The 26171-nt window shown below is 45.8% G+C and overlaps 1 protein-coding gene across 3 annotated transcripts in view; it reads right to left on the minus strand.

Annotated features, from left to right (window-relative positions):
- The window catches only part of SGSM2 (small G protein signaling modulator 2), a 206894-nt gene that overhangs the window by 21625 nt on the left and 159098 nt on the right, over positions 1-26171 (minus strand). For all 3 annotated transcript variants that reach the window (XM_070735246.1, XM_070735243.1, XM_070735245.1), the window contains 6 exons: positions 20936-21086; positions 19210-19274; positions 15602-15747; positions 12766-12894; positions 8807-8983; positions 3732-4136 (listed from right to left, as the gene is read on the minus strand). In XM_070735246.1, coding sequence (XP_070591347.1) covers positions 3732-4136; positions 8807-8983; positions 12766-12894; positions 15602-15747; positions 19210-19274; positions 20936-21086 — 1073 coding nt within the window. The remainder of the gene's footprint in view (positions 1-3731; positions 4137-8806; positions 8984-12765; positions 12895-15601; positions 15748-19209; positions 19275-20935; positions 21087-26171) is intronic.

Here is a 26171-nt window from a genome sequence, read left to right on the forward strand (position 1 = left end):
TGAGTGCATTAATATCATTTTGATCATTCCGAGTGTTTTGCAGGAAAAATCAGATAGTATGAAATATAGAGTAAGAAAACTGCCTAAGGCTATCTGTTTGTATCACAAGGATTTTCAAAAGAAGCTTTCCATCTAAATTCGTCATTTTAAAACCATAGCAAATGGATTCTGATCTTGGATGTATGCATTTTTTTAAAAAGAGACCTGAATAAACCACATTCTAACTATTTTCCTAGACATCCATATTTGAAATAATGTCAACTTGCAAAGCTTTCAAGTTGCCATAAGCAGGAGGGGCGAGAACTGACAGAGATGCTGATTGTCATAACTGAAACTACATTCCACAAATGTTTCTTTTATTGAATGTGTCCTAGGTTACAGGAATCAGCCAGAGGGGGAGTGGGTTTCACAGACCGACACATGATTCATTGGAGAATGTAATTTATAACATGTCCAGTGAGGGGGAGGGGAAAAAATGGACTCCAGGAAGGACATCTTTGTGACGTCAAAGCTCCGCCCCCGCCCATGGAATTCCCTATTGGGATTCCCCACCTCCGTTTGAGCCTCCCGACCGGCCCGACAACCCTGCGACTCTTTTGAAAAGCTGACAGCCGGGCGGCGGGGCTTCTCGGCGGCCTCCCGAACGCCGAACCCAGACGTTCGGCAAAAGTTCGGGTTTGGCGTTTGGGTTCGGGAGGACGCCGAGAAGCCCCCCGGCTGTTTCAAAAGGCGACAGCCGGGCGGCAGGGCTTCTCGGCGGCCACCTGAACCCAAACCCGAACTTTTGCCGAACTTCCGGATTCGGCATTGGGAGAACGCTGAGAAGCGCCCGGCTGTTTCAAAATGTGACAGCCGGGCGGCGGCGGTTTTTTGCGTTTTTTTTCCTTGCACGCATTAATTCATTTTACATTGTTTCCTATGGGAAACAATGTTTCATCTTACGAACTTTTTGCCTTACGAACCTCCTCCGGGAACCAATTAAGTTCGTAAGACAAGGTATTACTGTATTTCTTTTGAAATTTGGCTCATGGCTCATGAATGAATTAGGGCAGGGGTAAGCAAGATTGGCTCTTCTATGACTTGTTGACTTCAACTCCCATAATTCCTGTGCCAGTCATGCTAGCTCAGGAATTCTGGGTGTTGAAGTCCACATGTCAAAGAAGAGTCAAGTTTGCCTACACTTGAATCAGAGTATCTTTCGGAAACTTCACAGACAGCGTCATAGGTCCAGAGTCTTCTTTTTCTTAATTGTGGTCCGTTTTATTTAGACGATTTCTAAGACACCAGACAGCAAAAAATGTCACAGTTTAAGAGAAAAAGAGCAACAATTGCATGAAATGGAAAGTTTTAAAACAGTGGTGTTGGTGACATCAAAGAAGACTGGTTGTGGTGCCAGATTTTGGTTTCCTGTGTTTTGGTTTTATTGATTTTAATGTTTGATTTTACATGACCGCTGTGAACTGCAGAGATGGTTTTTTTAAAGGTGAGCGGTCATGCCAGCATTTAAACAAACAAACCAACAAACAATCCTTTTTATAACCCTCTAATCCAGTGGTTTTCAACCTGGGGGTTGGGACCTCTTTGGGGGGGTTGAACAACTGTTTCACAGGAGTCTCCTAAGACCAGGGGTAGGCAAAGTTGGCTCTTCTATGACATGTGGACTTCAACTCCCAGAATTCCTGAGCCAGCATGATTGGCTCAGGAATTCTGGGAGTTGAAGTCCACAAGTCATAGAAGAGCCAACTTTGCCTACCCCTGCCTAAGACCATGGGAAAAGACAAATTTCCCATGGTGTTAGGAACTAAAGCTTCTATTCTGATGCCTTGGAACATATTTTTACAATCTGACCAATCAGGCGTTTACAGTGGGAGTATCCCTCTGACCTTCCTGCCAATCAGCTTAAAGCTCTGTTGGGAGGATTGGGGCTGGGCTTATGGTTGGGGGTCACCATAACATGAGGAACTGTATTAAGGGGTCACGGCATCAGAAAGGTTGAGAACCACTGCTTCTAACCCCTTAATTCGGAATAGAGCTGGAGTGACTTGAGTGGAATTAATTGGCCGGACGCCCTTCCCGATGCCTACGCTGAGTTCACAGCAGATTTGTGCCCTGAGAAAAACATCTGCCACTACCTAGCATTAAACACATCCTTCCAAATGGGAGGTGAGTGACTTCACTGCTAGGTCACTGTGCTGCTCAGGTTTTTAAAGAAATAAATAATAAAGACACTGTTAGTACAGGGTACATGATTGTTAGGGATTGCCATTGTAAACTGCATATTGTAAACTGTACCAAACTTGCACTTAAAGGGTTAATGTGCACTTAAAGGGTTAACTTGTACTTGAAGAGTTAAAATTCAAGGCTGTTTCATCACTTCCTCATTGAAGCTATAAAAGCTCATTATTTTGCTCGGTCATTTCCTTTACTTTTGCCTGAGAATGGGAAGTTGTGTCCAAGCTTCGTGCTTGTATAAGCTTCATGCTTTATCTATATTGTATTTTAGCTTCGTGCTTGTTATCTATATTGTGTTTTGCTTTGTGCTAATCTTGTAATTGCTCAGTGCGTATTATTCTGTATTTGCTTCGTGCTTATTCTGGATTGTTTATATTTTGTTTATATGTAAATAATACTTATTTAACTAAGTCTGTGTCTTTCTTTGCTGTATCACATATCCACGCTCTGTTAAAATTCTCTGCTCGATATTGTCAAAGGTTTCATAGCATAGCTAACCGAGACAAGCCAACAAACACAATTAAAACTAGGTGGTGGCATCTCTGAGTGAACAAAAGTTGAGGGGAAGGATGTTGCAGTCCTCCCGAGGAAGGCTATTTCATCAGTGCAATGCCCTTTGCGCGACTTTTGAATAGAGCAATGATGGCGAACCTCTGGCACGGGTGGAGCCTTTGCCCTAGCTCAGCTCTAACCTGCATGTGTGTAGTCATCCAGCTACTTTTTGGCTCACACAGTGGCTCTGAGAGGACGTTTTTGGCTTCCAAAGAGCCTCCAGGGGGATGGGGAGAGCATTTTTACCCTTCCCCAGCTCCAGGGCAACCTTTGGGCCCACCAGAATTTGGGAAACAGGCCATTTCCGGCATCTGGGGGGGGGGGGGGGGCGGGGGAAGCTGTTTTCACCCTCCCCAGACATTGAATAATGGGTGTGTGCACTCGGGCATGTGTGATATCGCACACACACACTCTTTCGGCACCCGAGGAAAAAAAGGTTCGCCATCACTGGAATAGAGGATGTGAAATTCCAGCCCAAATGAATGCCATTAAGTGAGGACTACCTGTGCATGTCGGTCAGTGATGGGCCCCACCTGATACGAATGGGATCGGCGATCTGTTAGGACTTTTTACTGGGCTCTGGAGTTTAGTTGGGGCGGGCGCAAGCCCAATACGTGCGCGCACGGCACCGCACGAGACTTCGCTTCTGCACATGTACCCGAAGAAAATCTCACATGTGTGGGTGAGGTTTTGGAATTTGGGGGTTGTTTTTGCTTCTGTGCATGTGAAGAAGAAAAAAAAAGGCGAAAATTGCTGAAATCTCGCCAGCGTTGAGTGTCGTCATGTGAGATTTTGCTCTGGGCACATGCGCAGAAGCAAAACCTTGTGCGGGGGTGCACACACATATGTTGGGTGCGCCCGTGTGTGTGCCGGCTTTGGCATCCTGGTACTGGTAGGAAAAAGGTAACTGGAGCCCTTCACTGAGGCCACTGTCCCCCCTTGCCTACCGTATAAGACGCGGAGCAAACAGAGATGGTCTCTTCCGCAACTGTTTTCGAGTCCGCTTGGGAACGCGTCTGCTCCTCCACTGCACAGCCCGAAGGAGCCAAGTCCTTGATAGGTGAAACGTGATCCAGATCCGGTCTCTGCAGCTCCGGGCCAGTTTCCTCTTCGGTCCCATCCTCAAAACAGATGCTCTGTCCATCATCGATGCTGGAGAGGATGCCGGATGTGACGGAGTAGTTCCGAGAAGAAGGGAGCCCAGAGTCAGGAGAATCAAACTCTACCGATTGTTGTTGGTCCACTGCCACCACGACTGTGGGTGCGTCTAAGCAAACCTTGGTCAAAGACGGTTCTTCATGGGCCTTCAGGTCTCGGTCTACGGAGTCCATTTCATCCACAGAAACAAAGACCTGCGAACCGCAATATGTCAGTCAGGGAGAAAGAAGGCCAGAGACATTAATAACAATAGCACCTAGACTATCATCTATCTATCTATCTATCTATCTATCTATCTATCTATCTATCTATCTATCTATCTATCTATCTATCTATCTATCTATCTATCTACCTACCTACCTACCTACCTACCTACCTACCTACCTACCTACCTACCTACCTTTTTGTTTGTTTGTTTATCTCTCTGTCTCTCTCTCTCTCTGTCTCTCTCTCTCTCTGTCTCTCTAGGGATTGGATACTGTAGCCTAGAGGATAATTCTCTGCCTTACAAGGCAAAGGTGGCCCCGACCCTCTGGAACCAGCTCCCCCCAGAGATTAGGATTGTCCCCACCCACCTTGTCTTTTGTAAACTCCTTAAAATCCACCTCTGCCATCAGGCATGGAGGAATTGAGACATCTCCCCTTGCCTATGTAGTTTTATGTATGGTATGTTTGTGTGTATTCTTTTTAAATAATGGGTTTTTAGACTTTTAATATTAGATTTGTTACTTGAGACTTTTAATATTAGATTTGTTACTGTATATTGTTTTATTACAAATGCAGGTGGCGGCTGCCAATGAAATTACAGCCGAATGGAGGGCAGGGGGGTCTAAAGGAGCTTATGGGATCTAAAAAGGAAGTAAGAGCACAACTGAAAAGAATCCCAAGATTTACAATATAGAGAAAAATAATTATAATCCTCCCCATGTAATCCAATAAACCCCTAGCATACTCAGAACATAAAAGGAACACCTGTAAAAACACAAAATGGATCAATACAGCTGAATCAAAGATGGAATAGCTAGCTGGATTTTTATTTTTTTTCAAGGAAAAACATGATGCCCTAACATTTGTTTGCGACTTCAACGTTTGGAGAATGGCTGTTAAGGGGACCAATGCTCAAGGGAAACAATGCAGGCTACTTCTGCTGATCACCGGCTGCCAGCAGTTTGCCAGATCGAATCTTACGAGCTTCAAAGGTTGACTCAGCCTTCCATCCATAAGAGCCAGAGTGGCACAGTGGTTAGAGTGCAGCATTGCAGGCTACTTCGGCTAACTGCTAGCTGACATTGGAACATCATCTTTCGGCTGTGGCGAGGAGGGTGTTTGCCCAGGTTCGCCTGGTGGACCAGTTGCGGCCCTATTTGGACAGGGAGTCATTGCTCACAGTCACTCATGCCCTCATCACCTCAAGGTTCGACTACTGCAACGCTCTCTACATGGGGCTTCCTTTGAAAAGTGTTCAGAAACTTCAGATCGTGCAGAATGCGGCCGCAAGAGCCATCGTGGGGCTTCCAAGATCCGCCCACGTTTCTTCAACACTCCGTGGCGTGCATTGGCTGCCGATCAGTTTCCGTTCACAATTCAAAGTGTTGGTCATGACCTTTAAAGCCCTACATGGCAATGGACCAGATTACCTCCGGAACCGCCTGCTACTGCACGAATCCCAGCGACCGATAAGGTCCCACAGAGTTGGCCTTCTCCGGGTCCCGTCGACTAAACAATGTCGTTTGGCGGGCCCCAGGGGAAAAGCCTTCTCTGTGGTGGCCCCGGCCCTCTGGAACCAACTCCCCTCGGAGATTAGAACTGCCCCCACCCTCCCTGTCTTTCCTAAACTACTCAAGACTCATTTATACCGCCAGCCATGGGGGAGTTGAGATAGCTCTTCCCCCTAGGCCATTACAAGTTATGCATGGTGTGTTTGTGTGTATGTTTGGTTTTATAATAGGGGTTTTTAGTTGTTTTTTATTATTGGATTGTACATGTTGTGTTTATTATTGCTGTTAGCCGCCCCAAGTCTGCGGAGAGGGGTGGCATACAAATCCAATAAATTATTATAATTAATTATTAATTCAAATCTCACCACCGGCTCAGGGTTGATTCAACCTTCCCTCCTTCCGAGGTGGGTAAAATGAGGACCCAGATTGTTGGGGGGCAATAGGCTGATTCTGTAAACTGCTTAGAATAGAATACAATAGAATTTTATTGGCCAAGTGTGATTGGACAGACAAGGAAATTGTCTTGGTGCATATGCTCTCAGTGTACATAAAAGAAAAAGATACATTTGTCAAGAATCATGTGGTACAACACTTAGTGATTGTCACAGGGGTCAAATAAGCAATGAAGAAACAATCAATATTAATAAAAAATCTTAGGATACAAGCAACAAGTTACAGCCATACAGTCCTAAGTGGGAGGAAAAGGATGATAGGAATGATGAGAAAAACTAGTAGAAACAGAAGTGCAGATTTATTAAAAAGTCTGAGAGTGTTGAGGGAATTATTTGTTTAGTAGATTGATGGTGTTCGGGAAAAAACTGTTCTTGTGTCTAGTTGTCTTGGTGTGCAGTGAGGGCTGTAAATTACTGTGAAACAATATATAAGTGCTACTGCTATTGCTATCAAACACTCACTAAAGAAATGGTTGTAGGTCAAAGACTGCTTAGTTAATCCTAAAACATTAAAAGATGGAAGAATATAAGAGCTGCTTGGTGTTTACTTGGCAGATTTTTTTTTTTTAATGATAGAGTGAGATGTTATTTTGCCAATGGACCTGTTGTGGTTCAACCTGAGGCAGATCAAAGGCCAGCTGCGTCTCTGCTGGCTCCATGCCCGGAGGAGGCTGACAGCGAAGAGGAGGGGGCTGAACAGTCGGACAGGGGAGAGGAAAATCAGGAATGGGATGAAGGAGAACAGCATGAGAGCCCCAAGGGGGGGCTCTCCCCAGCCAGTAGCTTGGAGTCATTAGGTGACGAGGCACAAGCTGTCATTGACATGCGACAGAGACATTTAGATCAAAGAAAGGAGCAACTGAGGAAATATTATCAGCATTGAATAAAGAACACCAGGGCTTGGGTGTGGTCCTCATTAGCAGGGAAGGGTTTATAAGGCAGGCAAGCTATTGAAGCCATGTGGAGTGTTATCAGTTTGGAGTTCCTGTAACCTGCATTGTTTCTCGGCGTCTCTGTTCCTGGCTTGTGGCCCAGCAGTCTTGAAGAACCGTGGGAGGTGTATGTCTGTTATCTACAGCCTCGTCTTGGCAGCAAGAATCCTATATTGATGCATGGACAATTACCTTCGTGTATATATTTGGAGTTCCAGTGTTTTCCTGCTTTGTAAGGACATTTTCTGTTAGCTTCGTTTTCCTTGAACATTATAAAACTGTACAGTAATACCTCGTCTTACGAACCTAATTGGTTCCAGGGGGAGGTTCGTAAGACGAAAGGTTCGTAAGACGAAACATTGTTTCCCATAGGAAACAATGTAAAGTCAATTAATCCGTGCAACCAAAAAACCCCCCCCGCAAAAATACGCTGCCGCCCGGCTGTCACCTTTTAAAACAGCCTGGGGGCTTCTCAGCGACCTCCTGAACGCCGAACGCCAAACCCGAACTTCCGGGTTCGGCGTTCGGGAGGCCGCCGAGAAGCCCCCACGCTGTTTTAAAAGGTGACAGCCGGGCGGCGGGGCTTCCCAGCAGCCTCCGAACGCCGAACGCAGGAGTTCGGGTATGGCGTTCGGCTTCGGGAGGCTGCTGGGAAGCAGCGCGGCTGTTTTAAAAGGTGACAGCCGGGCTGGGGGGCTTCCCAGCAGCCTCCCGAACCCCGAACCCGGAAGTTCAGCAAAAGTTCGGGATTCGGGAGGCTGCTGGGAAGCCCCCCAGCCCGGCTGTCACCTTTTAAAACCGCCGGGCGGCTTCCCAGCAGCCTCCCGAAGCCGAACGCCAAACCCGAACTACCGCGTTCAGCGTTCGGAGGCTGCTGAGAAGCCGCGCGGCTGTTTTAAAAGGTGACAGCCGGGCTGGGGGGCTTCCCAGCAGCCTCCCGAACCCCGAACCCGGAAGTTCGGCAAAAGTTTGGGGTTCAGGAGGCTGCTGGGAAGCCCCCCAGCCCGGCTGTCACCTTTTAAAACAGCCGGGCGGCTTCCCAGCAGCCTCCCAAAGCCGAACGCCAAACCCGAACGTCCGCGTTCGGTGTTCGGAGGCTGCTGGGAAGCCGTGCGGCTGTTTTAAAAGGTGACAGCCGGGCTGGGGGGCTTCCCAGCAGCCTCCCGACCCCTGAACCCGGAAGTTCAGCAAAAGTTCAGGGTTCGGGAGGCTGCTGGGAAGCCCCCCAGCCTGGCTGTGACCTTTTAAAACAGCCGTGCGGCTTCCCAGCAGCCTCCTGAAGCCGAACGCCAAACCTGAACTTCCAGGTTCGGCGTTCGGAGGCTGCTGGGAAGCCCCGCCGCCTGGCTGTCACCTTTTAAGACAGCTGGGAGGCTTCCCAGCAGCCTCCCGAACCCCGAACCCAGAAGTTCGGGTTTGGAGTTCGTAACACGAAAAAAGTTCGTAAGAAGAGGCAAATTTTTTCTGAACCCCGGGTTCGTATCTCGAGTTGTTCGTAAGACGAGGGGTTCGTATCTTGAGGTACCACTGTATTTGAATTTTTCCGGTGTGTCTGGCTTATCTTTTTGGGTTGGTTATAGCTTCCGGAGTGACCCAGACAGAACAGGACCCAACCCATCATCTTACATCAGGAGTGGGGGACGATGGCCCTTTTATGACTTGCAAACTTCAATTCTCAGAATTCTGGGAGTTGGAGTCCACAAGTCATAAAAGGCCATTGTTTCCCTTCACACACACCCACACACCGCTGCCTCAGTCTTACGTCATTGCTGATGGTGGAATCCCGGTGGACCAGCCGCTGCACGTGACTATCTATGCTGCTCCCGGAGGAAAACTTGGTGGTCGTCTGAGACTCTTTCTCCCGAAGCTTCACCACTACCTCACAGGCTTTCCACTCACTCATCACTTTCTGGTACCGGCGTACAATGTCCCCGTCCACCTTAAAAAGGAAGAGAAGAATTTGTTTCAGGCCCGCAATTCCGCATAAGGATACTGTCAAGCGATAGTGAAATCGAGAGATCCAGGAAGTTCAAACGGGTATAAAGATATACGGTAAGCTTAGCTCCCTACAAGAATCTGAACTACTAACAGGCAAAGCTCTTTGGCGGTAGATAAAGAATTCACGATGAGCTGGATTTAAGATCTCTTGTGAGTGTGAAGGGACTCGTGACTGATGACGCGTTTGATTACTCCCATGGCCTCAACCTGGTCATCTCCTATAGATATTATTGTGAGTGATCCTTGTCCACTTCAGGTCATGTCAGATTCTGAGGAGGATGAGCCAGATCCCTCTGGATACCCTGGGCCGGGGGGGGGGGGTGTTGCCAGCTGAAGCAGAGAGCGAGGGTGATGGAGAAAGTGAACACAAGTGAACCACTAGAGGGAGCTGTTATGACAATGAGGGAGTGGTCCAAGTCAGAGGATGAGGAGGACATTCAAGTAGAAAGTCAGAAGATTGCTCAGAAGGCGAGAGGAGTTGGATAGTAAAAGGTATTAGTGGATTTGACTAAGCCTCTTTGTGATGTGATGTCACTTCCAGGAGTATAAAGGCAAAGGATCTTAGGGAAATTGGGTGTGGGGATTCAACGTCGTTCAAGGGAAGAGATGTGAGACTAGAGGTGTGCTTGAACAAGGCTTTGAAACCATGATTTCTGCCACAATAAAACTCATTTCTCTGCTGGATGCTTGTTGCCAGGACTCCGGTGTGCTCACCAATGTTCCCTCTAATTTTTTTTCGGTGTGGGCGGAAAAGTATAGTGTCTGAGCGGCAGTCCCCTTGGGACTGGGCAGCATAGATAAATAGATAAATAAATAAATAAGCAAACAAACAAACAAACAAACAAATAAATAAAATCCTTCTTTTTTATTAAAAGAAATTAATAATTAAAAAAACCCAAAATCCATCACTATTAAAACTAAAACAACCAGCAAAACCAAAAACATAATTAGTAATAAAAACAGGTGAGGGCTGGTTTTTTTTTTCTATTATTATTTAAGCGCTTTTACCATATGCTTTAAATCAAGAGTCACTTCTCTCTCTGTTTCTCTCTCCTGTCATTCTCTGTCTCAATCATTTTCTCATTTCTCTTTTTTTCTCCCCTTTTTTCTATCATTTCTCTCTCTCTCTCTTTCTTCCACTTCTCTCTCTTGCTTTCTTTGTCTCTCTCTCTTGCTTTCTTCCTCTCTCTCACTCTCTCACTCTTCCTTCCTCTCTCATCTCTCACTCTCTCTTCCTTCCTCTCTTCTCTCTCTTTCTCTCTCTCTTGCTTTCTTTCTCTCTCTTTCTCTCTCTCTCCCCCTCTTGCTCTCTCTCTCTTTTTCTCTTTCTCTCACTTGTTTTCTCTCTCTCTCTCTCTCACTCTTTCTCTCTCTTGTTCTCTCTCCCTTGCTATCTCTCTTCCTCTCCCCCCTTTCTCTCTCTCTCTCTCTTTCTCACTTTCTCTCTATCTTGCTCTGTCTGTTGCTCTCACTCTCTATCGTTCTCTCTCCATTCTTCTCATAACGGAGACTGACAAAGGTGATTTTCAATGTTGGGCGTGCGGGCGCGCGCGCTCCCCATCCCCCTGCCCAGGCTGCCTGGAACATTCAAAATAAGAAAAACCTTTGCCGGCCTCCACTGTGAGAACGCCTGCCCCGCCTCTCCTGCAGCCCCCTCGCTGAAAGCCCGGGATGAAAGCGCTCTTGGCGAAGGGACTGTGAGAGGGGCGGGGCGGGCATTCCCAAAGCGCTTGGAGTGGCTAGCGGCTGGATGAGGAGGACGAGAAGCCGCTGAGGGAGGAGCCACACCCCAAGGCGGGAAGTGGAGGAGGTGAAAGAGAGGTGGATCAGGAGGAGGGCAGCGGTGAGAAGCCAGGGGACAACGTAGGCACTGGGGGGGCGGGGGGGGGGGCGGCTCCTTGCACAGCCTTGGAGAATGGTGCGCTGGAAGGTGTTTTGGGGTCCGTGCACGCGCACGCTTGCAGCTTAGAGGGTACAGTGGTGCTCACATCTAATGAACCCTTTGTTAAACAAAGTAAAGCTCATGTCTGTGACAAAATTGCTCAACTCTTAGCAGAAACCCTGAAGGTCGCACTGACCTTGCTGGGTGCGTTTTCTAGTCCTCATGATGAAAAGACTAGGGCAGTGATGGCGAACCTTTTTGGCTTCGTGTGGCAAAATGGAGTGTGTGCATGTGGTAGCACATGCCCACACCACCTCCCTCCCTTTCACACATGCGCACCATCCAGCCGCACTGCCCCTGCACAGGCGCACAATCCCTCCCGTCCCTGTGCACAGGCCTCACTGAAGCCTGGGACGGTGAAAAAACGGCCAAACCGGAAGTTCAGAAACATGAACTTCTGGTTTGCCCATATTCTGTTTTTTGCACTCCGGAGACTTCGGGGAAGCGTCCTGCAGCCCCGTAGGGTGAAAAACAGCACAACAGGCAAACAGGAAATCCATTTTTCCAAACTTCCGGTTTGCCCTTTGGCTGGTTCTTTGCACTCTGGGCCTTCAGGGAAGCTTCCTTGAAGCTTCCGGAGGATGAAATGGTCTTCTCCAAGGCCGAAAATCAGTGGCCAGTGTGTGCTGGAGCTGACATAGAGCAACCCTTGCGTGCCTTGATATGACTCCACGTGCCACCTGTGGCACGCGTGGCATAGGTTCGCCATCACAGGTCTAGTGGGACAGTCAACATTTCCACTTGTTTTGTTTTTCAAAATCCCAGCCACCAAACTCTGCAATGCTCAGTATTTCCTTATTGCAATGTTTTTCAGGGACAAAAAGAGAAGCCTTTCCCATCCTCTCATCCTTTTAGCCAACATTCTGGGCCTGAAGCTAGAATAAACATAGAAACATAGAAGACTGACGGCAGAAAAAGACCTCATGATCCATCTAGTCTGCCCTTATACTATTTTCTGTATTTTATCTTAGGATGGATATATGTTTATCCCAGGCATGTTTAAATTCAGCTACTGTGGATTTATCTACCACGTCTGCTGGAAGTTTGTTCCAAGGATCTACTACTCTTTCAGCAAAATAATATTTTCTCATGCTGCTTTTGATCTTTCCCCCAACTAACTTCAGATTGTGTCCCCTTGTTCTTGTGTTCACTTTCCTATTAAAAACACTTCCCTCCTGGACCTTAGTTAACCCTTTAACATATTTAAATGTTTCGATCATGTCCCCCCTTTTCCTTCTGTCCTCCAGACTATACAGATTGAGTTCATTAAGTCTTTCCTGATACGTTTTATGCTTAAGACCTTCTACCATTCTTGTAGCCCATCTTTGGACCCGTTCAATTTTGTCGATATCTTTTGTAGGTGAGGTCTCCAGAACTGAACACAGTATTCCAAATCTGGTCTCACCAGCACTCTATATAGCGGGATCATAATCTCCCTCTTCCTGCTTGTTATACCTCTAGCTATGCAGCCAAGCATCCTACTTGCTTTCCCTACCGCCTGACTGCACTGTTCACCCATTTTGAGACTGTAAGAAATCACTACCCCTAAATCCTTCTCTTCTGAAGTTTTTGCTAACACAGAACTGCCAATGCAATACTCAGATTGAGGATTCCTTTTCCCCAAGTGCATTATTTTACATTTGGAAACATTAAACTGCAGTTTCCATTGCTTTGACCATTTATCTAGAATCTCTCTGTATATCGTGTATTACAGAGCCCTCTGATAAACCGAATTATCGTTTTCTAGAACCCGCTTGGAAATACCAAAGGTGATCAATTACCAGCTCCATGTCCTTCTTGCTCATGCCAAACTTGTAGTGTCCCAGCAAGAACGGCCACACCTCCTTCCGAATTTCATGTTGCACCCCACCGTAGTACACCCGTCGGAGCAGCTCCAATTCCTTGTAATTCTAATATGAAAGGAAATGAGATTGAGATTAAGACAGAGAAATTATGGGAAATTTAACTAACACCTACCAACTCAGAAGTGGGAAATCTTCTCTTTTTATTTTTATTTATTTATTTATTTATAAAGTTTTTATTAAACACACATAAAAATACAACATTCAAAATCTTCTATTTTTAATACTAACTATAACAGATTCATTGTGGTAAAGACACCTATTTGCTTAGATCAAGACACAGTAGTTGTAAAATTAGAATTTTGTATTACAAATTTGATCTAGTGGTTAAAGCATCCAGCAAGAAACCAGGAGACTGTGAGTTCTAGCCCTGCCTTAGGCATGGAAGCCAGTTGGGCGATTTGGGCCAATCACCAGGAGACTGAGTTCTAGTCCCATCTTATGGAGTTTGGGTCAAGCACTCTCTCTCAAACCAACCTGCCTCACAGGGTTGTTGCTGTGGGTAAAACAGGAAGAGGACAGAGTACCCTGTTTCCCCGAAAATAAGACGTACCCCGAAAGTAAGGCATGTCAGAGGTATTGCAGAATTTGCTAATATAAGGTACCCCCCCAAAATAAGGCGTAGTCAAGTTTACATACGGTACGGTGGAAAAACATACAGTACCATTCAAAGCTGTTCATAGCGGTACCGTAATAATGTGGCGTCCCCTGCTGGCCCCTTCCATCGCTTTGTACCGTCCAGTACAGCAGACACAGTCTGCTGCTGTCTCACCGCCATTACAGTCTCCACTACAGTGCGTAGACTATAGCTCCTCTGGTGGCTGGAAGCTGCAATAGCGGGAGTATACTCTTGTACCATATAAGTGCCGTCGTTTGTGTTTGAGGGTGCCATACTGACAGTACCGTACCATAATCAGTGTACCGTACGGTACACTTTCTTTGGGGGTGTCAGCTTTTCTGCCTGTGAATTTGTCTTATTTGAGAAATATAAGCCCCCCCAAAATAAGACGTAGCACAACTTTTGGAGCAAAAATTAATATAAGACAGTGTCTTATTTTCGGGGAAACACGGCACTAGGTATTTTTTGTTACTTAGAAAATAATAAAAATAGGAGCCCACCCTATTTTTGCGAAAAACAGCCTGTTTTTTGCAAAAATGGGAGTCTTTTTCCCTTCTAATTACCCCATCCAGCATGACTGGAGGAGGGATTCTGGGAATTGAAGTCCATCAGTCTTAAAGTTGTCAAGTTTGAAGTTCGTACATGGTTGTACAAGTGTACATGTTTGTAAAAAATATTCTGCTACACTGGTATTTTATTAAATAATATACACCATTTGGTTAAGAATACTTTTTTCCTTGTTTTCCACCTCTAAAATCTAGTTGCGTCTTATACAGTAATACCTCGTCTTACGAACTTAATGGGTTCCCGGAGGAGGTTCGTAAGGCGAAAACTTCATAAGACGAAACATTGTTTCCCATAGGAAACAATGTAAAATGAATTAATGCGTGCAAGAAAAAAAATGCAAAAACCCCCTGCCACCTTTTGAAACAGCCGGGCACTTCTCAGCGTTCTCCCAATGCCGAACCTGGAAGTTCGGCAAAAGTTCGGGTTTGGTGTTCGGGTTCGGGAGGACACCGAGAAGCCCCCCGGCTGTTTCAAAAAGCAACAGCTGGGCAGCGGGGCTTCTCGGCAGCCACCCGAACCTGAACTTTTGACGAACTTCCGGGTTCAGCGTTCGGGCGGCGGGTTCGTAAGACGGAAAAAGTTCGGAAGAAGAGGCAAAAAATTTCCGAACCCCGGGTTCGTATCTCGGATTGTTCGTATGGCGAGGGGTTCGTATCACGAAGTACCACTGTACCCCAGTGTGTCTTATACTCCAAAAAAATACGGTATCTTCAGATAGTTGCAACTAGGCCTCACACACCTCGGCCCATTTCTTCTGTAGCCCGCAAAGTTTTCCTGAAGGCCTCTCTAGTCGATAACAGAGCTCTGGATCGACGTAGGTCAAGGCCTCGCATTTCCTCAGATAGGTTCATGCGTGCCATAGGTTCACCATCACTGCCCTAGACTATTTCAGACACTGGTGATAGCTTGTTCTCCGAGCTTCTTGTTCAATTTCTGAACGTCTTGTCATCACCAGGCTGGGTAACATCATTCACTGAACTTCAACTAGCCTGCTGGTGAAACGTTTGGAAACTGAACAACAAGTTCGGACATCAAGCCGCCACCAACAAAATATTTTTTTTAGCACCATCGTAACTTAGAAACGTAGAAACATAGAAGATTGACGGCAGAAAAAGACCTCATGGTCCATCTAGTCTGCCCTTATACTATTCCCTGTATTTTATCCTATGTTTATTCTAGGCATATTTAAATTCAGTTACTGTGGATTTACCAACCACGTCTGATGGAAGTTTGTTCCAAGCATCTACTACTCTTTCAGTAAAGTAATATTTTCTCATGTTGCTTCTGATTTTTCCCCCAACTTGACTCAGATTGTGCCCCCTTGTTCTTGTGTTCACTTTCCTATTAAAAACACTTCCCTCCTGAACCTTATTTAACCCTTAAACATATTTAAATGTTTCGATCATGTCCCCCCTTTTCCTTCTGTCCTCCAGACTATACAGATTGAGTTCATTAAGTCTTTCCTGATACGTTTTATGCTTAAGACTTTCCACCATTCTTGTAGCCCGTCTTTGAAGCATCTCTAAATGAATAGTCACACATGTCTAGATTTAATCTACATAGTCTTGCCTTCTTGTCCTTCTGGTATTTGTTCCAGACCTCTTTGGACAGTCCCTCTGCAGCACTTGTGGGTTTATCTGGTGGGATGATGGAATGGTTCACCAACGCAGACAAGTGAGTTCGGACGGTGGATAAGTGACGGCAGTAAGCAAGCCCTTGGGGGGGGGGGGGAGACAACACACACATTAACAGGTCCGCCATTCATTGTTTCAAGCAGCAGAGTAGGAGGGTATTTTTGTGACTTACTGACCCACAGGAGGCAGTATGTGCAATCCCCAAACTTTTGCTCACACTCAAGACCAGAAACTGTCTCCCCACCCTCTCTTTGTATCTCACCTGCCCTTCCTTCCTTCCTTCCTTCCCTCTTCCTCCTTCTCCTCCTCCTTCTCTCTCCCCCTCCCTCTCTTTGTATCTCACCTGCCCTCCCTCCCGCCCTCCCTCCCTTCCTTCCCTCCCTCCCTCTTCCTCCTTCTTCTCCTCCTTCTCTCTCCCCCTCCCTCTCTTTGTATCTCACCTGCCCTCCCTCCCTCCCTCCCTTCCCTCTTCCTCTTCTCTCTATCTCTCTGCAGGAATCTTTTGGCTACACGCTGCACACAATATTTTTTTTTCCTCTTTCAAACTCCAACAGAAATGAGTCTTTGTGAGACACATCGCAGCTGCACAGCCCCTTGGAGTGAAAGGGGAGAAAGACTCCATGTGTGCAGCATGCAGCCAAAAGGTTTCTTCTCCTGGTGCTGTGTCTTAAGTGCACTCTTTCCCCCCACCCTGCAGAGGGAGAGGGGGGGCATGTTTGGAAGAGACAAGGAAGTGCGTGCCCAGCTGCTTCTGCTGCTGAGCTCAGCTAGATGTTTGGCTGTCAGCTCAGCTTCCTCAGGCAACCCACAAGTGTTTCTTCCCCTTCCCATTTTACTCAAGAGCCGGAGGTGGTGGAGGATCGGTGGAAACAACACCGAGGAGCAATGTTCCCTCTAATTTTTTTTCGGTGTGGGTGGAAAACTATAGTGTCTGAGCGACAGTCCCTTTGGGACTGGGCAGCATAGAAGTATGTATGTATGTATGTATGTATGTATGTATGTATGTATATATGTATGTATGTATGAATAAATAAATAAATAAATAAGAAAAAAATTCCCTTTTTTTATTAAAAGAAATTAATAATAAAACAAAACCAAAATCTATTACTATCTTCTCTTTTTCCATCCCTGTCTCCTCCCTCCTTGTGTGTGTGTGTGTGTGAACTCTTGAACCATTTCCAATAACAGGTGAGCTATTGGAAATGTTTCAAGATTTCACAGACACACACACACACAAACAAACGGCTGGGGTTTTTTCTCTCTTATTATTTGGGTGCTTTTTACCATATGCTTTAAATCAAGAGTCATTTCTCTCTCTTTCTCACTCCCCCTCTTGCTCTCTCTCTCTTTTTCTCACTTTATCTCTCCCTCTCTTGTTTTCTTTCTCTCTTTCTATTGCTTTCTTTCTTTCTTTCTCTCTCTTTCTTTCTTTCTATCTCTCTTGCTTTCTTTCTCTTCTCTCTCTTGCTATCTCCCCCCCTTCCTCTCTCTCTCTCTCTTTCTCACTTACATTCTCTCTCTCCTCCTCTCTCTCTGTCAGTGAGGGGGCTGCGAGAGCGCTTTCTCCGAGCGCTTCGGGAACGCCTGTCCTGCCTCTACTGGAGCCCCCTTGCTGGAAGTCTAGGACGAAAGTGCTCCCAGCGAAGGGGCTGCGAGAGGGGAGGGGCGGGCATTCCCGAAACGGACAGAGAAAGCCCTCTCTCGCAGTGAAAGCCAGGGGGCTGCGAGAGGGGGCTTTCTCTGTCCGTTTTGGGAAAGCCCGCCCCGCCCCTCTCGCAGCCCCCTGGCTGGGAGCGCTTTCATCCCGAGAAGCCAAAGCCGCAGTCGCAGCCGCCACGAGAGAAGTCTCGCCCAAGGCAGGAGGCAGCGGAGGAGGAGAGGGGGCGGATCGGGCGGGCGGGGGGTAGGGCCGAGAGGCCAGGAGCGCGAGGGGGCCGGAGGCACCATGGAGAGGCAGGGGCGGCCGCGGCTCCCTTCTACTGCTGGCAGGGGGATGGGGAGCGTGTGCCCGAGGAAAAGGCTGCGCGGGAAGGTATTTTGAAGCGCGCGGGGACGCGCGCAGCTTACAAGGAACAATGCCAAGGAGCATGATAAAGCTACAAGCCCCCTGTAGGACATGCATCTTGCCAAAAACAAAATGGCGGCACATGCGCAGTGCCGGAAACTCAGCTTCTGTAGAAGAGCCGCACTCAAGGGACCAAAGAACCTCATGAGCCACGGTTTGCTGATCCCTGACTTAAGGAACATCAGTCATGGGGCTACCTTTGAAGAGTGTTCGGAAACTTCAGATTGTGCACAACACGGCCGCGAGAGCCGTCATGGGGCTTCCAAGATCTGCCCACGTTTCACCAACACTCCGCGGCCTGCACTGGCTGCTGATCAGTTTCTGGTCACAATTCAAAGTGTTGGTTATGATCTATAAAGCCCTACATGGCATCGGACCAGAATATCTCCGAGACCGCCTCCTGCCGCACGAATCCCAGCAGCCGATTAGGTCCCACAGAGTGGGCCTTCTCCGGGTCCCGTCGACCAAACAATGTCAGCTGGCGGGACCCAGGGGAAGAGCCTTCTCTGTGGCGGCCCCGGCCCTCTGGAATCAACTCCCTCCCAAGATTCAAATAGCCCCCACCCTCCTCGCCTTCTGTAAAATGCTGAAGACCCACTTTTGTCACCAAGCGTGGGGATAATTACCATCTTTCCCCCTTTTTTATTATGTTTTTGGCCTTACTGTATGATAGATTAGGTTGAATGTGTGTGACTGCATAGTTAGGGGTTTTATTATGTTATTAATGCCTTTTTAAATGGATTTAATTTTTTATTATTAGATTTGTAATGTATTGTAATACTGTTATGCTGTGAGCCTCCCCGAGTCTTCGGAGAGGGGCGGCATACAAATCTCATATGAACTATAACTACAGTTCTGGATCACTTGCAGCTATGCAAGGATTCAAGGTTAATACTTCACTTGAGGCCTCCTCCCACACTTGAGGCATTTCTCAACCTCGGCTCCATCCTCCAACTTCCTTATTTTGAGGCCTTCTGCAGATGTTTTTGGCCTGGATGGCACCAGTTGTGGTAAGCAGTTAAGTTTGGGATCCAGCCTCACAAACACAACTTCTGCTGCACGAATCCCAGCGACCAGTTAGGTCCCACAGAGTTGGCCTTCTCCGGGTCCCGTCAACTAAACAATGCCGCTTGGCGGGACCCAGGGGAAGAGCCTTCTCTGTTGCGGCCGCGGCCCTCTGGAACCAACTCCCCCCAGAGATTAGAATTGTCCCCACCCTCCTTGCCTTGCGTAAGTTACTTAAAACCCACCTCTGCCGCCAGGCATGGGGGAATTGAGATTCCTTTTCCCCCTAGGCCTTGACAATTTTATGCATGGTATGTCTGTATGTATGTTTGTTTTTTTATATTAATGGGTTTTTAATCGTTTTTAGTATTGGATTATTATTGTACGCTGTTTTATGATTGCTGTTAGCCGCTCCGAGTCTTTGGAGAGGGGCGGCATATAAATCCAATAAACAAATAAATAAATAAACTTACATCCGTAGAAGGCTCTGGAAACAATTTGCCTCTTCATACTTTCACACAACAGTTTTAGAGGGGTTCTGTTGGGGGGAAAAAAGTGACATTCAGAATACATGCATCAAACACATTTATTCTGCCAACAACTGTCTTTGCTGCTCATGTCTCATCCCTCCCAAAGGTCCATGAAATGTTGTAACAAGGATTATTCTGCAGTGTCTTCATAAAGGTTCCACAAGCAGAGATGGGCTAATCACCTCGCAGGGTAGTTACAATGAGAATGTCATGGTGCATTTGAATCTAGGGTCCCCTACTGTTCACCTGACATTTTAGCCACTAGTCCTCATTGTCCATCATTACACCCAACCAAGGTAAAGACCTAGAATTAGAATTAGAAGGAGCAATTAGGCCAGAGGTCTTCAAACTTGGAAACTCTATGCTGGCTGGAGAATTTGGGGAGTTGAAGTCCACAAGTCTTAAAGTTGCCAAGTTTGCGGACCCCTGAATTGGGCTATGGAGTCTAACCCTGTTTAATGCACAAATCCAGAATAAAACTTCTCTTGCAAAGGGCTGTTTAGCTTCCCCTTAAATACAAAATAATGGGGGAGTTGTTAAGCAGAGTGATGGCATTTGGGGGAAAACTGTCCTTATGTCTGTTATGGTTAGCTCCGGCCCAGCTTCTGCCCCGTGGATGTGGGGGAGACATCCACATGCTGCAGGCCTATTTTGCCCCCGGTGGAATCTGCTGATGAAGGCTCCTCTGACCAAGAAGACATGAGTGACAGGGAGGAGGAGAGTGTGGCAGACAGCTCAGAAGGAGATCAATTATCGAGCTCCTCCTTGGATTCGGAACAAGAGTTAATGATACAGCCACGCATGCGGAGAGCGATGCATAGGCAACAACAACTGAGAGATTATTATCAAAGAAAATGAGGCCACCTGTGGTTGGGTGGGGCTGTGGTAATTAGTGAGCCTGCTATAAATAGCAGCCTGTGGGTTTGGCCATTATGGAGGATTATCTGATCCTTGTGTTTCCTGACTGCTTTACTGACTTTGACCTTTTGTGTGCTGATTTTTCCCTGCTTTGAAGTTCGGGTTTGGCGTTTGGGTTCAGGAGGATGCTGGGAAGCCCCCCAGCTGTTTTAAAAGGTGACAGCCAGGCGGCGGGGCTTCTCAGTGGCCTCCCGAACCCAAACTTTTGCCAAACTTCTGGGTTTGGCGTTCGGGAGGCCGCCGAGAAGCCCCGCCGCCCAGCTGTCACCTTTTAAAACAGTCGGGGGGCTTCTCAGCGGCCTCTAGAACGCCGAACCCGAAAGTTCGGGTTTGGCGTTCGAGTTCAGGAGGATGCTGAGAAGTCCCGTCCCCCCGGCTGCTTCAAAAGGTGACAGCCAGGCGGCGGCGTTTTTTTGCAGGTTTTCTTTTTCGTTGCACGGATTAATTGATTTTACATTGTTTCCTATGGGAAACAATGTTTCGTCTTACGAACTTTTCATCTTACGAACCTCCCCCTGGAACCAATTAGGTTCGTAAGACGAGGTATTACTGTATGTTCACCACCTTGAGTGACTTATAAAAATAATAAAGAGGGAGTAAAAATAATCAAATAAATAAATAATAAACAAAGCCCTAACGATCTTCTTGATCCCAGTTACACTAGCTACTTTTTCTTCCATCAGGAATGGCTCCGAATTCTTCAAGTTTCATTCAAGGGGCTTGGAAAGAGACTCCGAAGAGTTTACTTCACCTGTCATGGATACAAGTGCAACAGCTGGGCAGGTTGTAAGGAGAGCCACCCGTGGAACACGAGAGACACAAGGAACTTTGACTGTAGTGGTCCAGCTGCCACGAGAAGAAGCCAGCACCATATCCTTGTATCTCGGTCATGTCATTCATATCTAGGCAAAAGAGGAAGGGACCAAGATTAAATCTTACACCAGGTTTCTTGGGGTGTTTTTTTTTTGGACCAGAGCAGATCATGCTTTGCTGAGCTACTTGTGGACGAGAAAGAAAAGGACACACTGTACAAAGTTTTCCAACATATTCCCCATATTTTCCACATACAATATTTATTTGTTAAATTTCTACATAGCCCATCTCGCTCCCAATCATGCTAGCTCAGGAATTCTGGGAGTTGAAGTCCACATGTCATAAAAGAGCCAACTTTGACTACCCCTGCTCTGGGCAATTGACAACAAGAATTTTATTTCCAACTTAATATCACCTTTTGGGGTGAGGGCAACCCAAGTAGATTTGTTGCAAAATATTACTTTGGTTTTTTTAAAAAAACAACAACCCAGATTTTTCAATCCCAAAGGTGCTTTTCCAAAAAGGGAAGTGGACTTTCTTCATTGTTCCCTTGAAGACATTTCTCTTCTCAAATAAGAAGCTTCTTCAGTTCTTTAGTTCTGAAGAAGCTTCTTGGATGAGAAGCAAAACTGAATATTGAATAAATTGAAATTGAATACATAAAATAAAACATCTTCCTGGAAAGCACAACGTCCAGTTGCCTCTTGAAAAAAAAAGCACTTTTTGGGACAACCATGACCTGGATAACTGAGAATCTCCACAGACTGGGTTTCTTAACTTTTTAATTTTTTTTAACGAAAGAAAACTATACAAAACCCAGATTATGCTTCTTCTTCTTTTTTTTTTTTACATAAATGCCTGGCCTTCAGCTCATCCACAATGTCTGTCAACGCAAACGGTTCAGCCAGAAAAGTCCAGCTAATGAAAACCATGCAAGCAAATCCTCGGTTTTTACAGCAGCACACTCAAAACCGTGGAGGAACAGAAAATAAGAAAAAAAAAGGGAGGTGGGGGGGAATCGGCGCCATGCCAAACATGCATTCTTGCAGCTAATACTGGAGCTTAATTTTAAGGGCAATGGTGAGATGTTAGGGAAAGAGGGAAAGGTAACAGCTGTGGTCCGATTGTTCGTAGCAAGAGAGAGAAGCAGGGAACTGTTGTTAGCATGATTAAAATCTTTGAACAACAAAATAAAAATAAGATCAAGCTGTAAAATCCAGGCCGTGAAAGAACAGAACAGAAACAAAAGCAAGCAAAAACAACCAAGTGCTCTTCACCTTTAATTCTTCAGGAACGAGCTGAACAAGCCAGTATTTATGGCAACATCTCCTAACGGTCAATCATAAAGAGATGGGAGAGTCCCACCCCACCCTTCTCCCACTTTTCTCTTCCATTGGTAAAGAAAAGATCTTGGAATGGTTCTTGTTATTAAGAAAAGAATAAGCGCTGTCCTTTTAAGGTGAACCCCACAGACCCTAAGAATTCAGATGAAAGGTACCTGAATTAGTGAAGAATTAGAGTGAACAGCATCTTCAGAATGAGCTTAAAGGTTTTTGGTTTGCGGCGATGGAATCTCTGCCAAATTTTTAGACACATGCAAAAAAGGTTAAAGAAATTGCAAGGGACTCAAAGCAAAATGAAGAGCAAACCAGGTACAACAGTATTGTCATTAAGCACATGTGGGGGAGCACACCCATCTGAAATCTCCATAATGTTTTTTAGAGGGGCTTCCTGTGTAGATAAGTGTGTGGGGGGTATATCTGACCTCTTATTTACTTCCAAGGAATTGTTAGCAACCCCAGGAGAAAAGCAACAGTCTGCCTAGTTCAGAACATTATTCCCAGGTGACCCTCAATCCAGGTGGCATTGAAAAGTATCATGGTCATCCTGCTCCCCAGAAACAGGGAACGAGGCATTCTTCATCCTCTGTTGCTGGAATCCTTGCGAAGCTACCATGGCTGGGAATCATGGATCTTCTCCTCCTCCTCCATAAATGGGTCTCATACCTTTTTCAATCGTTTGGTGTATTTCATGTTCATCCTGTCTTATGGCAGAGGATTGAATCTGTCCTGAATCTCTCTGCATAATATACAGTAGTTCCAATCTTGTGATGGAGACTTAGAAACATAGAAACATAGAAGACTTATGGCAGAAAAAGACCTCATGGTCCATCTAGTCTGCCCCTATACTATTTCCTGTATTTTATCTTACAATGGATATATGTTTATCCCAGGCATGTTTAAATTCAGTTCCTGTGGATTTACCAACCACGTCTCCTGGAAGTTTGTTCCAAGGATCTACTACTCTTTCAGTCAAATAATATTTTCTCACGTTGCTTTTGATCTTTCCCCCAACTAACTTCAGATTTGTGATGCTCAGAATTTCTTCCAATCAAATCCTATAATCCTATGCCCCAATCTACGCACCCCACTATGCTACCATGGGAATTAAATTCACAGTTACTCCCCCACCTCATAATTCCATTGGTCTCTTTCTGCAACTTTCCTAGCTCAACAGGATCCTTTTTGGAGGTGGTAGTTAACTACAAACATCTTGGAGGTTCTTGTCAGGATATAAACCCGAAGTACTATTACAAGTACAGTAGAAGTAAAGTGAATGCTGAGTCATGGTGCTTCAGCAGCATGATGCAATCTGCTCTATGATTTGATTGGTCAGTACATGTATGTAATGTAATACAGTGTTCCCTCGATTTTTGCGGGTTCGAACTTCGCGAAAAGTCTATACCACGGTTTTTCAAAAATATTAATTAAAAAATACTTTGCGGTTCCCCCCCCCCCTATAACAAGGGTTTTCCCGCCCGATGACATCATATGTCATCGCCAAACTTTCATCCGCCTTTAATAAATATTTTTTAAAATAAACTTTAATAAATAAACAGGGTGAGTAATAATCTAAACGGTTGCTAAGGGAATGGGAAATTGCAATTTAGGGGTTTAAAGTGTTAAGGGAAGGTTTGTGATACTGTCCATAGCCAAAAATAGTGTATTTACTTCCGCATCTCTACTTTGCGGAAATTCGACTTTCGTGGGCGGACTCGGAACGCATCCCCCACGAAAACTGAGGGAACACTGTACACCTTTTCTGGGGTGTGTGGTGTGGTTTGATGGCTTGGTTTAGTGCAAGGATGGGCAAAGTTGGCTCTTCTATGACGTGTAGACTTCAACTTGGCATATAAGTCCAATAAATAAATAAATAAATAAACTCCCAGAATTCCTGAGCTAGCATGATTGGCTCAGGAATTCTGGGAGTTGAAGTCCACAAGACATAGAAGAGCCAAACCTTGCTCACCCCTGGTTTAGTGGTTTAGTACAGTGTGGTCTCATAGTGGTTGATTAGTTGGTGGTTTGTTCTGTAATATACTGTAAATAGTTATTTTTTGATACTACTGAAGAAGAGTGTTCTGAAGGAAGAACTCCTGCTGTCGTGTGTTTATTGGGAAAACTATCTAGTGCCTGGTATCTGCCACGTTTCCAATGCGAATTCAAAACAACTCTGACAGTTCTAACTACATACGTATTGTTGTGGTTAGCTCTGGCCCAGCTCCTGCCCCAAGGACTGTGGATGTGGGGGAGACATCCACATGCTGCAGGCCTGTTTTGCCCCTGGTGGAATCTGCTGATGAAGGCTCCTCTGACCAAGAAGACATGAGTGACAGGGAGGAGGAGAGTGTGGCAGACAGCTCAGAAGAAGATCAGTTATCTAGCTCCTCCTTGGATTCAGAACAAGAGTTAATGATACAGCCACGCATAAGGAGAGCGATGCATAGGCAGCAACAACTGAGAGATTATTATCAAAGAAAATGAGGCCACCTGTGGTTGGGTGGGGCTGTGGTAATTAGTGAGGCTGCTATAAATAGCAGCCTGTGGAGGATTATCTGATCCTTGTGTTTCGTGACTGCTTTACTGACTTTGACCTTTTGTGTGCTGATTTTTCTCCACTTTGAAACTAAACCAGAGCAAAGTGTGTTTCACTTTGTGAAAGAAGGACTGTGAATTGCCTCACAGCTGCAAGCTAAGTATCACAGAACTGATAAGGGACTTGTACAAATTACCAGTTTGTTTGGAGATGAGTGCTCTTTGCTATACCAAAAGAGGGCTTGGTTTAAGTGACTTTTCATTATAAAGAATACTGTTTTGAATTTTCAAACGTGTGTGTGTCTGAAATATGTACCTGTGAATTTTTGGGAGGAGTCTACCAGAGAGCCCGACAGAAGACATATAAGGGGATTATTTTATTGGCAAAGAAAGCCAAGGTTTGGGAGCTCTTTTCTTTTGAATGAACTGGTGATAGCCCTAAAGCCAAGATTCCTGGTTGGCCTGAGACAGTTTTATACCCAAAGGGGACTTGATTTAAGAAATATTTTTCTACGTCATATTGAGATCCTTCCACTCCTGAACCAAACGACCCAATGAACAAATTGTTTCCTGCAAAGGCCCACTCCCCTTTCACTCCTCTTTTATTTCCTATGGGAGGGGCCATTCATTGTCCACCTGTGGCTTTACTCCCAAGTCGCCCCTGATTTCTTAGCTGTTCTTTTCTTCTGGCAGTTCTGCACATGCGCACACTGGAAACAGGCTCAGGCTGTTACTCTGCCTCACTGCTAGCTCTGGAGGCAGCTGATAACTGCCAGATGGCCTTGGCTCACTCTCTGCCTCAGATACAGAGCTCTCTTCTGAGCCTTCCCCCACCTCCAAGACTATCCCATGTTCGTCCCCAACCTCCTCACTATCCGACCCTGCTGCCAGCTCTGCTGGTGGTACACAACAGATAACTCAGAACGTACCAAGGATTCCACTATTCTAAGATAGAATCAACAATATAAAGTAGTAACAAATAGTTTCTCAGCCAAATTTAACCTTGTCCAAATGTGTCGTCTGATTTGTATTAAATTTTGGAAAAGCATTTACGGTACCATTTATTTAGCGAGGAAGCAACAGCTATGGATTGCCCTATTCTCTCTAACAAGACTTTCAAAGCTGCTAAAGGAATCTGTGATGCATCTTGTTAAATGCCTAAGGTCCTGGGAACTGGGAATTATGGAACTACAGTGATACCTCATCTTACAAACGCCTCGTCATACAAACTTTTCGAGATACAAACCCGGGGTTTAAGATTTTTTTGCCTCTTCTTACAAACTATTTTCACCTTACAAA

Source organism: Erythrolamprus reginae, chromosome 1 (assembly GCF_031021105.1).
Source record: "Erythrolamprus reginae isolate rEryReg1 chromosome 1, rEryReg1.hap1, whole genome shotgun sequence".
Classification (NCBI taxonomy): Eukaryota; Metazoa; Chordata; class Lepidosauria; order Squamata; family Dipsadidae; genus Erythrolamprus; species Erythrolamprus reginae.